Below are 14371 nucleotides of genomic sequence, written 5' to 3'. Positions count from 1 at the left end.
AGAGAACATAGAAGGCAACCTATCTTCTTCCTCTTGGGAAAGGGGGGAAATATGGGTTACAAAGGCAGAATGTTGCATGTATTAATTAATCAGATGAAGTCACTGGATTAGTTATTTTTGTTGAACATTTTTTGTATTTTAATTTTTTGCATTGTGCTAAGTGTTTTACAAATATTTTCTCCTTTGATCTTCACAACAACCCTGGGAGGTAGGTACTGTTATTATCCTCATTTTACAGATGAAGCAATTGAGGCAGACAGAAGTTAAGTGACTTGCCCAGGGTTGCACAGCTAGAAAGTATCTGAGGCTGGATTTGAACTCAGGTCTTCCTGACTCCAGGTCCTATCCTCTATCCCAGCTGCCTATACAAATAATAGAGAAAGGGGATTGTATGTAAAACCATGACTCTTCATTATAGACAGCTTTTATTACCATGTTTATAATAAATTCATCACAATTTCAAAGATGCCCTCCTTGTCTTTATCTGTCTCTGGACTTGCTTTTCTTCTCTTCTGTGATTTTTAGTGCTTCAGTGACATTTTTCTTCAAGGTAATTTTTCTTTAGAATGTTGTAGTCATTATATAAATTTTTCTTCTGCTCACTTCACTCAGTACCAATTGAAACAACTTTTCTCTCCTTAATATATCCCATTTGTCATTTCTTTATTCATTCATTCTTCCTTTTATTTATTTGTTCATCCACTTATTTATTTACTTATATTACATTTTGAGTTCTAAGCTTTCTCCCTCTTTCCCAACCATGTATTAGAGAAGACCAACATTTGATACATAGCCATATAAAATATATATAAATATATAAATACACTTATATACATATACACATATAGATTGATATATAGATCAATAGATATATATGAAAGCATACAATACATACTTCCATATCAGTTCTTTCTCTGGAGGTGGATAGAATTTTCTTTCATAAGTCCTTTGTAGTTGATTTGAATGATCATATTAATCAGAATAGCTTAGTCATTCACAGTTGTTCTTCCAACAATATTGCTGCTACTATATATAATGTACTCCTGGATTTGCTTGTTTCACTGCATTATTTCATGCCAGTTTTTCCACATTTAAAAAAACCCAACCTACTTGTCATTTCTTATAGCACAATAGTATCCCATCATAATTATATACAACATCTTATTCAGCCATTTCCCAATTGATGGGCATCCTTTCAATGTCCAATTCTTTTCCATCACAAAAAGAACTGCTATAAATATTTTAGAAAAGGTTCTTTTCCTTTTTCCTTGACCACTTTGGGAAACAGACCTAGTAATAGTATTGCTGGGTCAAAGGGTATACACAGTTTTATAACTCTTTGGGCATAATTCCAAATTGCTCTCCAAAATGGTTAGACCAATTCACAACTCCACCGATAGTGCATCAGTGTCCCAATTTTTCCACATACCTCCAACATCTGTCATTTTTCCTTTACTATCATATTAGCTAATCTGTTAGGTATGAAGTGGTACCTCAGATTGTTTTCATTTGCATTTATCTAACCAATAATTCTTTAGAGCATTTTTCATATGATTTTATATAGCTTTGACTTCTGAAAACTGACTATTTCTATCCTTCGACATTTATCAATTGGGGAATGATACATATTTTTACAAATTTGACTCAGTTCACTATGTATTTGAGATATGAGGCTTTTGTCTGAGAAACTGTCCAGAAACCCTCCCCATTCCAATTTTCTGCTTTCCTTCTAATCTTGGTTACATTGATTTTATTTGCACAACCCCTTTTTACTTTAATTAGTAAAAATGATACATTTTACATCGCACAATGTTCTCCATTTCTTATTTATTCATAAATTCTTCCATTTTCATAAATCTCATAGGTAATATACCTTATGCTCTCTAATTGACCTATGGTATCTCCCTTTATGTCATGTATCCATTTTGACCTTATCTTGATAAACAGTGCAAGATATTGGTCTACACATGGTTTCTGTCTGACTGCTCTCCAGTTTTCTCAGCACCTTAAAAAAAACCCAAATAGTGAGTTTTTTATCCCAAAAGCTTAGTTCTTAGCATTTATTAAACATGAGATCACTATACCCATTGACTACTGTATATTATGTAACTACTCTATTTCACTCATCCTCCATTCTATTCCTTAGGCAATACTAGATAGTTTTGATAATTATTGCCTTATAGTACAGTTTATGATCTAGTACTGCTGAACTTCCTTCTTCTCCATTGTTTCCACATTAATTCCTTTGATATTTTTTACCTTTTCTTCTTCCACATAAAACTTTTTATTATTTTTTCTAGCCCAATAAAATAATTTTTGATAATTTAATTGGGATGGCATTGAATAGATTAGTCTAGATAGAATTTTCATTTGTATTATATTGGCTCAGCCTAACCATAAACAATGAATATTTCTATAATTATTTAAATTTGACTTTATTTGTATAAAAAGTGTTTCATAATTATTTTAATGTAGTTCATGGGTTTTTCTTGGCAGGCATATCAAACAACTTTTAAAAAAATATATCCCATTTGCCATTTCTTAAAGTACAATAATTCCTACCAGTTTGGGGCAACCTTCCAGCTAATCAGATATTGCTAGGGACACTATAGTTTGTAACATTTTGTATCTGGAGGGATCAATAATGGAGGACCCTCCTTAGAAAGCTCCAGGGTGCTCTCAGAGTGTGGTAGTGTTGAGCAATGTAAATGTTTTTCAACCTGTGTGTGAGGGCTAAAGCCCTCAGACTGGGGCAACACAGGTGCAAGGTTTCTGAGTCTCTATTGTGAGACAACATTGGAAATATAGCACTCTGAAACTCAAAAATCCAGGCAGTATTTAATCCAAAGATCACTGAAAGAACCTAAGGGACCCAGAAGAAGACCAAGCAGGGTTGGCCATCCCATCCAAGATTATGGCAGGGGATGGATAGATACTGGCCCTGGAAGAAAGATATAATTTGGAAACTAAAACCAGATAGATGAATGAACCAAATAAAACACCATCCAGGTTAAGAAGTTATTGCAGGGGGCAGCTAGGTGGCACAGTGGCTAAAGCACTGGCCCTGGATTCAGGAGCTCCTGAGTTCAAATCCGGCCTCAGACACTTGACATTTACTAGCTGTGTGGTCACTTAACCCTCATTGCCCTGCCCCCCCCCCAAAGTTATTGCAAAACTCAGTACCTCAAAGGGGAAAAAATGCATTTTCCACAAGGACTACATGACTACCTGGAAGAAATGAAGCAAGAAAAATAAAATCTCTGTACAAAAGAATTAGAAGGAGAATAAGTAGCTTAGCAGAGGAAGTGGTAGAAATTACCCAAGAATTAGAATCCCTGAAAATCAGAACAGACCAAACAGAAATCAGATACTCTATGAGACAACAAAAAAACATTAGAACACAATCAAATGACTAGAAAATAGGGGGGGAAATGTAAGATATCTGATATAAAAACAATTGATCTGGAAAATAAGTCAAGGAGAGATAATTTTAAGCATCACTGGACTTTGTGAAAACCATGATTTTAAAAAAAGGACTGGTACAATACTTCACAAATAAAAATTGCCAAAATCTATTAGATATAGAGGTCAAAGCAAAGATAGAAAGAATCTACAGATGATTTCCAGAGAGGAACTCCAAAAGAAAAAATCCCAGAAATTTTACAGCCAATATTCAAGTTCCTACAGCAAAGAAAATATATAGTAATAATGTGGGGAAAAACTGTCAAAGAACCGCACAAGACCTAGCAGACTCTACTAAAAATAAAACAATAAAAAAATAAAAGATCTAATAATATAGCATTCCCAAAAGCAAAAATATAGGCTCACAATAAAGAGTAGCTTAACCCTGCAAAGCTGAGTATCATCTTTTTGGAGAAAATGGGTCTGGTAGTTGATCATTGTGGAACACTACTGTGCTATAAGAAATGATAAGTTCATGGATTTTATAAAAATATGGAAAAACTTGCATGAAATAATGAAGAGTAAAATCAACAGAACAGGGAATGTTGTATATAGTAAAAGCAATACTGTTATAAGAACAACTTTGAGTGAATAAGGACCTATGAAGGAAGATGCTATCTGCCTTCAGAGAAAGAACTGACAAATTGAAATATATGTATACATATACACATATATGTGTCTAATGGTAGCCTTTTCTAGGGTGGATGAGGGGAGAGGGAAAAAAGAAAATAAGCCTTTAAAAAATAGAGGACTTTGAAACATTCCTTATGAAAAGATCAGAGTGGAATAAGAACATTGAAATACAAAAAAAGAGTCCAGAGGAACTTAGAAAATCAAATTTATTTGAAAGTAGCTGTATGATGATGTAATATTCATATTCTAATAGGGAGAGAAGAAACAAGTGTCCCTTTAGAAGCTTAATATCTTCAAAGAGTATTGAGGAAAATAAGAAAAACAGAAATTTGGGGGAGGGGTGGATTGGTTCTGTTCTAAGGGTTATAAGAGAAAAAAAAGAGGAGGGAAGATAAAAGAAGGCATACTCCAAAGCAGAAAGGAGGAAGAAGGGTTTTATAATTGGGATGGGTATGAGGAAATGTATTCCTCTTCCTCTCAGGGGAGAATGGTTCCTAAGAAGGAGGCAATTAATGGATTCTTTCTATATTTACTTTGACCTCTGTATCTAATACACCTTGGCAGTTTTCATTTGTGATTTCTTAAAATATAATGCCCAGGGGTGCGGCTAGGTGGCGCAGTGGATAGAGCACCGCCCCTGGAGTCAGGAGTACCTGAGTTCAAATCCGGCCTCAGACACTTAACACTTACTAGCTGTGTGACCCTGGGCAAGTCACTTAACCCCAATTGCCTCACTAAAATATATATAATGCCCAGGCTTTTAAAAAAATATATAGTTTTCACAGAGTCCAATGATGCTTAGACATGGAGAAAAAGGTGAGAGGAGCTTATGAAATGGACAAAGGGAGGTTTGAACACACACACACACACACACACACACACACACACACACACAGAGTTTGGTTAGAAACACATCCAACTCAATAGGGAAACAAATGGGGATACATAAGGGAAATTAAGAAAAAGTATAATACCGGGCAGGGAATAATTACAAGTGAAACAAACTTCCTAATTTTGACAGGAGAAATTAAAACACGGGGAAGAGAATGCAAAGAACTAGAATCTAAGGGGATATGTCATATTGTTTCTTAGATAAATGGAGAATGGCTGAACAAATTGTATTATATTGATGTAATGGAATATTATTGTACACAAGAATGACAAAAGAGATGCTTAAAAATTTTTTATTTATAGTTTTGAGTTCCAATTTTTATCCCTCTTTCCCTCCCTCCCCTACCTCCTCCCTGAAGTGGTAATCAATCAGATAAAGGTTATACATGTACAATTATGTAAAACATTGCCATATTAGTAATTTTGTAGAAGAAAACTTGAATAAAAGAAAAAATGAAAGAAAGTGAAAAATAGCATGCTTCAGTCTGTGTTCCATCTATATGAGTTCTTTCTTTGGAGGTGGATAGTATGTTTCATTGGTAGTCCTTTGGGACTGTCTTGGATCATTGAATTGTTGAGAATAATTAAGCTTTTCACAATTCTTCTTTAAACAATATTGCTGTCTCTGTGCACAATGTTTTCTTGGTTCTACTCACTTCACTATACATCAGTTCATACAAGTCTTTCCAGGCCTTTCTGAAATCACTCTGCTTGTCATTTCTTATGGCACAATAATATTCTATCACCATCATATACCACAGCTTGTTTAGCCATTCCCCAATTGATGGGCATTCCTTTGGAAATGCTCTCTTTCAATATTTAAGTTCAGAATAACAAAATAACACCTGTCTCACAGGGCTGTTGTGAGGATCGAAGGAGATATGTGTCAAGTTCTAAGCACAGTGCCTGGCACATAGTAGGTACTATATAAATGTCTTCTCTCTTCCGTAATTAAAAAAAAAAAAGCAAATAAGAACTCTTATCTGTCCCCAGGGAGTTTCTATGAAATAGGAGAGGATAGGACAGGTTGCCAAAATGTAATACTCTGAAATAAATATTACACTGTCTTGCTCTACAGTTTTTGTATGAAAGTAATACCAAATACCTTATGAAGTTTGAAGGGGAAATATAATTTCAAACTGAAGGAGATCAACAAAAGTTTTCTAAAGGAAGTAGTACTGAACTGAGCCTTGCAGGGAAAGTAGTATCTCAAAAAGTATTAGCGGGAGCACAGAGATCAGTGTGAGCTGTCTCAGAAGTGGGAAAAATGTGGGACATGTAGAAGAGATATCAGATGGTTCTACTTGGCTGCAGAATTACATATGTGGAAAGAAATAGTGAGAGTTGAAGTTGGAACAGTTGGATTTGCCAGATACATTAAATGTCAGGCTAAAGAATTGAGACTTTATTCTGAAGAAATTAGAGAAGCATGAATGCAATGATGAAACATGAAACTTATGATGAAACATGTTACTTACCTCTTAGCAGGGAGATGATGGAGAAGTACAGATCGAGGTATCCATTTTCATGTGAGGACATGTACCTTTCCCTACCTGCCTCACCCCTTTGATCATGCTTATTTGTTGCAGGGAGAGCTTTGATTTGGAATGTGTATATGTATATAGGTGCAGGGGGATGAGTTAATGGGGAAAGACAGAAATACAAAAAGGAGAAAGAAAGATGGGTATGAAGAAAATATTAAATATACACAGGAAAAAATAAAAATAAGTTCAGAAGGAGATTTAAAAGGGTATTAAAAGGGTAATTTTGCTACTAATCTTCATTTCCAAATACTTCAAAACATTTACTTTCACATACAATCCTTTTTTGTTCTCTTTTGCACAGAGAAATGTTTATTTGTCGATGATTGGTAAACTGATAAAAATTAAATTTTAAAGACTGATATAGAAAGTCATCAAATACTGTCAAGCAGAGGAATCATTATTATAAGAAAGGCTGGTGGGGCTCAGGCCATGGGCACTCATGTTAAAATTAATGTATTCAGTCCTCTCTTTCCTTTTCCCACATCCTCTTGCCAGAAACTGCTAAAGTCTGGCAGGAGAGGGTGTTCCAAGGTCATTACAGCAGCTTTCCAAGGTGAAAAGAAGCTGAAGAGAGAAGAATGACATAGCAGCTTTGGGGTGATGAGTCATTAGGCACCCAAAAAGTGCCCTCCTGGAGGAGAAAACTAAACTGCCTGCCTCTCCCAGAAATATCAAATTTCTTTCTAATGACAAGGAAAAGTCCAGATGCTTTGGTTCTGCCAAGTCTTAGGCTGTTTCCTCCATAAGCCTTTATTCATCCTTTACTGTTTTTGTGACACAAACTTTCTCTGGCATCTGGGTTGTCTTTGTGACCTTTAAAGAGTTAAAATTGCTCTCTGGGAGGGGTTCCTAACCTTTTATCCTGGATCCCTTTGACAGTTTGGTGAAACTTATGAACTTCTAAGAAGAATGTGTTTAAATGCATAAAATAAAATACAAAGAAAACCAATGATGTTGAAATACAGTTATCAACATGTGTAAATACCTATTATGCACCTAAGTGTATATAGATAAACATTTGTGTATGCATACACTCATATCTATATGTATATACACACATATAGGTTCATGGACCTCATGTTGCTATCCCTTGCTATGTAGGAACCCAACCTTAAGTACTGAATACAAAAGCCACCCTCTCCCCATTCACCATTCAGAATACAAAATTACAGCAAAAATTTGGAAATATCCCTTTGTTCCCCTTTCCTCAGTCTCTTCATTCACCTCCATTCCTCCATTCCGCATTTCACATTTACCAACCAATAAAGAAGCAAGGAAGGAAAAAATAAGGAGAAGTGTTAGTGGAGAAAACCAGATGAGCCTAGTTTCTTTCTCCATCTCTTTAGCTAAGCAGAAATAAACACAGCAAGAAGGGCAATGACTTATTGATGGTGAGCTTGTAGATTTTAGAAAAATATGGATAGACTTGCATGAAATAAGCACAACCAAGAGAAAGTTGTATGCAGTAGCAGCAATATTGTTATAAGAACAACTTTGAATGAATAAGGAAGATGCTATTTGCCTCCAGAGAAAGTTGATAAATAGAAGTATAGTATGGTTTACATGCATACACACATTATGTATATATACATGCACATATAAATACATATATATACAAACACACGCATTTCTGAAGCCCTGCCAACTACACAGAGCTTCAAAGATGCTTTGTACACTTGGTGCCAATTGTTCACAACCACATAAAATGCCTTCCCAAACATGAAAGTTGCAAAGAGGCAGTTTTAGGCCCTTTGTAACAAACAAACCAAAAAGTTCCTAGCAATGAGAAACTTCCCAAAGTGGAATGGGTTGTCTTGGGAGAACCATTAAATGGGAAACACTGGGCTAGGATATCAGCTGTTGGGGATGTTTATAGAGGTTTGGGTTTTTTCGTTTGTTTGTTTCTTTGGTTTGTTTGGTTCTTTTGTCACATAGGCATAAGTCTCTGAGATCTCTTCCAACTCAAATGTTATGTGAAAAGGGATAGTGCTGAACTATTGAAGCCACTATTAGGAACATTTCCTGAAAGTGTTATTAAAAATAAAAGAAGATATATTCTGCATGATTTCACATGTATAATTGATATCATATTGCTTGCCTTCTCAATGAGTCGGGAGGGATTGGAGGGAAGGAGAGCATTCAGAATTAAAAAATCTTTAAAAGTCACAAATGATAAATTTATTTAAAATTAAAACCAAAAAAGACAAAATCTATCTGCTCAAAGATTTTCATAGTAGCATAATTTATAATTGCAAAAAAAAGAATGCAGCCTAAATGGCCAATAAGAGAGAAATGTTTCAATAAACTGTGGTACATTAATATAATGAAACACTAAAATACAATTTAGACAATGAGAATCAGGAATACAAAGAAATCTGGTAAGATATTTTTGAAATAATGCAAAACAAAAAAATCAGAACTAAAAGAGTAGAGTATTTACTAATTCTGACTATATTAGGAAAAGCCAATGAAAATGAAATAAAACACATAAGACAAATAATATTTGATGGGAACTCAGGGGGAATGACTAAAATAGCAGTATACTTTATGAGTCGAAATTAATTTATTTACAGGAAATCTAAGAAGAAGCCATAGTGGGTTATTTAAAAACTCAAGATCTAGACTACGACCTACAGGCAAGTGACTAGGTCAGGACATGTGGTTCTACCTAGTCCTACCTACAGGTAGGCCTGAAGTACTATACAGTCTCACCTTTCAGCCTCTTTCACTCTGAAAACAGACTTGGAAGGAGAATTAGAAGTTTAGTGCAAAATGTATTCATAGACTACGTGAAACCAGAAATGATTTCACTTAAATGTAAATAGTTTGGTATTATGTTGGAAGTCAAGCTTCAAATAAAATAATTATTAAAAAAGGATTGAGCCAACAGTAGGTTAGGCAGAGCCCATGGCTCAGACAAACAATTCCAGATAAAATAATTGGCAGCTCCATAGAGACCCTTACAAATAGTATTTTTCCAGCACATTGTTAGAATGATTGATTTAATTCTGGACTTCAATATAGAATATGCCAAAAGGGATATAGAACTATGCATACACTTTGTTTAGGGTTTTGGGGTTTTTTTTGGCGGGGCAATGGGGGTTAAGTGACTTGCCCAGGGTCACACAGCTAATAAGTGTCAAGTGTCTGAGGCTGGATTTGAACTCAGGTTCTCCTGAATCCAGGGCCGGTGCTTTATCCACTGCACCACCTAGCTGCCCCCTGTGCATACACTTCGATCAAGCAATACCATTGCTAGGTTTGTACCCCAAAAACATCCCCCAAAAGAGAAAAAGACTTATTTGTACAAAAATATTCATAGCAGCTCTTTTTGTGGTGGCTAAAAATCGGAAATCAAAGGAATGCTCATCAATTGGGGAATGGCTAAACAAACTGTGTTATATGATGGTGATGGAATATTATTGTGCTATAAGAAAGGACAAGCAGGATGACTTCAGAAAGGCCTGGAAAGACTTGTATGAATTGATATATAGTGAAGTGAGCAGAACCAAGACAACATTGTGCACAGAGACAGCAATATTGTTTGATGAACTGCAAAAGACTTAACTATTCTCAGCAGTACAATGCTCCAAGACAATCCCAAAGGACTATTGATGAAACAAACTATCCACCCAAAGAAAGAACTGATATCGATTGAACACAGACTGAAGCATGCTATTTTTCATTTTTTTCTTTTATTCAAATTTTCTTGTACAAAATGACTAACATGGTAATGTTTTACATAATTACACATGTATAACCCATAGCTGATTGCTTACCACCTCAGAGAGGGGGCAGGGAAGGACAGGAAGGTGGGGTAAAAATTGGAACCCAAAACTATAAATAAAAATGTTTATTACATTAAAAAAATACAAGACAAAACAAAAATGACATTATGTTCCTTGAAGATAAAAAAGAGAACTAGAATATTCTTCTAAGAGCAAAGAATATCAAATAAAGGGGTTTTTCTAAATTGAGAAAAATGAGGGGGGAGTGTAATTGTAAATTCCTTTAACAAATATAAAGAAAGTCATGCAGCTTCAGATGAAAAAATAAAAGCTGTCTATTGCCATATGAAAAAATGCTCTAAATCACTACTGATTAGAGAAATGCAAATTAAAACAACTCTGAAGTACTACCTGACACCTATCAGATTTACTAATATGACAAAAAAGGAAAATAATAAATGTTGGAGAAGGTGTGGAAAAATTGGAACACTAATGGATTGTTGGTGGAGTTACAAAAAAAAAGAAAGAAGAAAGAAAGAAAGAAAGAAAGAAAGAAAGAAAGAAAGAAAGAAAGAAAGAAAGAAAGAAAGAAAGAAAGAAAGAAAGAAGGAAGGAAAGAAAGAAAGGAAGGAAGGAAGGAAGGAAGAAAGAAAGAAATGATGAACATGTGGAGTTCAGAAAAACCTGGAAAGACTTACATGAACTGATGCTGAGTGAAATAAGCAGAACCAGGAGAACATTGTACACAGTATCAACAACATTGTGTGATAATCAACTATGATAGACCTAACTTTTCTCAACAATACAATGATCCAAGATAATTCCAAAGGACTCATGATGAAAAATGCTTTTCACATCCAGAAAAAAACAACTGAGGAATCTGGATGCAGATTGAACCATAATGTTTCTACTTTTTTTTTTTTTAGTGAGGCAATTGGGGTTAAGTGACTTGCCCAGGGTCACACAGCTATTAAGTGTTAAGTGTCTGAGGCTGGATCTGAACTCAGGTCCTCCTGACTCCAGGGCCCTGGAGGTGCTCTATCCACTGCGCCACCTAGCCGCCCCTATTTCTACTTTTTTTTGTTTCTCTTTTTTCCTTTTTGAGGGTTTTCCCTTTTGTTCTAATTCTTCTTTCACAACATAACTAATGCAGAAATATGTTTAATGTGATTGTACATATATAACCCATATCAGTTTGCTTGCTGTCTTGGGGTGGAGGGGGAGGGAGAAAAATTTGGAACTAGAAATCTTATAAAAACAAATGTTGAAAACTATCTCTATATGTAACTAGAAAATAATAAAATACTTTTGTGATAAAAAAAAGAAAGGCAGGCAGCTGGGTGGCAAAGGAGATAGGGCATCGGCCCTGGAGTCAGGAGGACCCCAAATCAAATTTATCCTCAGACATTTACTAGCTGTGTGACCCTGGGCAAGTCATTTAAGCCAGATTGTCTCCCCAAAATCCCACCCAAATATGAAGAAAGTATGGTAGAAAAATATTTTAAAACATTTGAGGTGATGCTATAGAGTAAGAGACATTCTGGCAGAGAAGATAGAGGAGTTGCCTTGGAATCAGGAAAACTTCAGCTCAAGTTCTGCTCCTGACAAACTTCCTTTCTGTCTAGGCAAGCTACCCAACACTTTTATGTGCCTCAGGAAATTCTTTAGAAGTTATTTACTAAAGGCAAAGAAGGTTTAGGAGCTCTTTGGTGGAGGGAATTCTCACACCTGGAGTCCCTCCTCCTTGACAAAATCAGAGATGGTTTCCTGACTTCCATTAATATATCAATAAACAAGTACTTTAATTTTGTAAACTTCAGCAAACATTTATTGTGTCCATTCTGTGCAAGTGCAAGTGCTGCAAGAGAACCCGATTTCCTCCCCTCCACCTCATCCAGTTTACATTATAAACTGTGTGTGAGGAGATATTGAATTGAATAGGCAAATACTTTAGTGACAGTTTAAATAACTATGGGGGAAAGTGAGAGGAGTCCAGAGCCCTTTCAGCAGCAGAGTCATTAAAAGATTACAAAATCAGTTCGTGGACCAACTTCAGAGCACCGCCTGCCTGGTCAATCAAGACAAGCCCCGAACATAAGAACATCACCCAGTCACCCAGATGCTAGATGTACTGTACTGGGAGTGGAGGTGGGGGTAGGAGGGAGACAGAGACAGAGAGAGACACAGAGACAGAGACAGAGAGACACAGAGATGCAGAAAGACAGAGAGACAGAGACAGAATTAGTCTAATGCAAAGTGAGATTTCTATGTCTGTGTTTAAGGCCAAAGGAGCAGGGGCGCGGGGGGTGGGGGGGTGGGGGGGTGGGGCGGGAATCTGCTCCTGCTACTGTCAAGCTGCTTCTCTGGCACTTCGAAGCCGGGGTGGAGCTGGTCAGCCACTCTTTTCTCTCGACCCTGTCATTCCCCTGGAGGAGGGTGGTGGTGTGTGTGTGTGATGGGGGGTGGTGGGAAGAAACTTCCCCTTCTTTTGGACTGTTCTAACGTAACACTAACTCAACTAGTCTACCTCTGGACAGTTGACGCCTGGGGCTGTTGACATGCCAACATTTGGTTCTTGGGAAATAGGTCCAGACCTAGTTATGAAACCGGAGGAAAAAGGCGTATTGGTAGTAACGTTTGGCCCCTGGCTGGCTCGGCTACTCTGGCGCGGCTTCTCCCTCACCCGAGCCCTGGGACCCACTTCTGTCTCAGGGCTCCTAGACCTGGCGAGCGCTCTGTGGGGCGTGCAGACCCAGACCCACCGTTCCTTCCCGAGGCGCACGCCGCACGCTTTGCTGACACCCAGCAGTCACCCTGACTCAGGCAGACAAACCCGGAGCACATAAGCTTGGAGTCACGGTGACATGCGCCCGCGAGCTCTGCTGGAAGGCAGCGCTGGCTAAGGGATCCGGAGGGAGAGACCACAAGACTCCCAGGGCTGCGGCACCCCTTCATCTGCCTACGGTACCCACCTCGGTGATGATGGTGGACAGGTACGTGTCCTGACTGTACTCCCAGCCATCCAGACAGGGCTCCAGCGCCACCTGACTCAGATTCACGTCCCTCCCGGGCACCAGTCCCTGGGCCGAGAAATTGGTCAGCGCCGCGAGCTGGTAGCGCCGGCACTTTCCGGGCACCTCGCGGCCATCCTGCAGCTGCAGCGGGATACTGTGGTTGCGCCACTCGCTGCTCAGGTTCGCCGAGGCGGGCACCAGGCAGTGGTGCTCGGGGATCCCCGCCAGGAACACTATAGACATGCTATTGAAGCCGTTGGGGATGATGCTGGCGCTGAGCAGGAAGAAGATGAGGCACTGGAAGGGTCCCCACTCGCCCAGGAAGGCTGTCACCTCGTCGTAATCCCGCATGTCGCAGCTCGGGGGTGATAGAACGTCCCCGGGAGAAGGGCTAGGAGATCTAGTGCCTTTATTGACTGAAGCCCCACAGCGGGGTGGGGATGGGGGGGTGGGGTGGGGTAGTGAGGCGGGGCTTCACTGATCTGCTCCTTCTTCCACCCCCTCCCCTTTTCGCTGCCCTGGACACAGGACCGTACGATTGGTTGGTTGCTGTCGGAGTTCCCTTTGCTCCGCCCCTTCCACGGGATAGGGGCGGGTGCAAGGTCTCTAGAGCTGGAGAGCGCCACTTGCTCTGACCTTAGTCGTACAGTTTCAGGTCAATAGGAATACTGTCACATGTGGAGGCGTGTGAGGGTTATAATTTTCTTTAGGGTCCAAGAGCGGGAAGGAGCTTAGAGAATACATACGATCCATGCCCTATCTGTTCACCCTGCTCCTGTAAGACAGGAGGGCTTTGGGCAGAAGTGTCCGGATCAAGGGAGCGATTCAATACAGCCGTATCTGCCAGATTCACACCATATCCAGCGTATTAACTTAAATTCTGGGTACCACATTTTAGGAACGACATTGAGAGAAAGAAAACACTGATGGGGACTGGAGGTCATAGAAGGATCTATTGAAAGAATTTGGGGGAGCTCGGGTGGCGGGAGGGGTTCCGGTTTAAGACAGACAAGGGTTCAGGGAGAGAGAAATAATCACCACCTTCAAGTATTTGAAAATTTATGATGGGAGGGAAATAGATTTGTTCAGGTTGTCCCCA

The 14371-nt window shown here is 38.5% G+C and overlaps 1 protein-coding gene across 1 annotated transcript in view; it reads right to left on the bottom strand.

Moving 5' to 3' along the window:
* Positions 1 to 13655, bottom strand: part of SLC22A4 (solute carrier family 22 member 4) — a 99704-nt gene extending 86049 nt beyond the window's left edge. Inside the window, exon 1 of the mRNA XM_043981318.1 lies at positions 13231 to 13655. Within this exon, the coding sequence (XP_043837253.1) occupies positions 13231 to 13623 (393 nt within the window). The 5' untranslated portion in view covers positions 13624 to 13655. The remainder of the gene's footprint in view (positions 1 to 13230) is intronic.
* Between the last annotated feature and the right edge of the window lie 716 nt (positions 13656 to 14371).

Source organism: Dromiciops gliroides, chromosome 2 (genome assembly GCF_019393635.1).
Source record: "Dromiciops gliroides isolate mDroGli1 chromosome 2, mDroGli1.pri, whole genome shotgun sequence".
In the NCBI taxonomy this organism is placed as follows: domain Eukaryota; kingdom Metazoa; phylum Chordata; class Mammalia; order Microbiotheria; family Microbiotheriidae; genus Dromiciops; species Dromiciops gliroides.
Note: the sequence above shows the minus strand (reverse complement) of the source record. Positions and strands in the feature narration are given on the sequence as shown.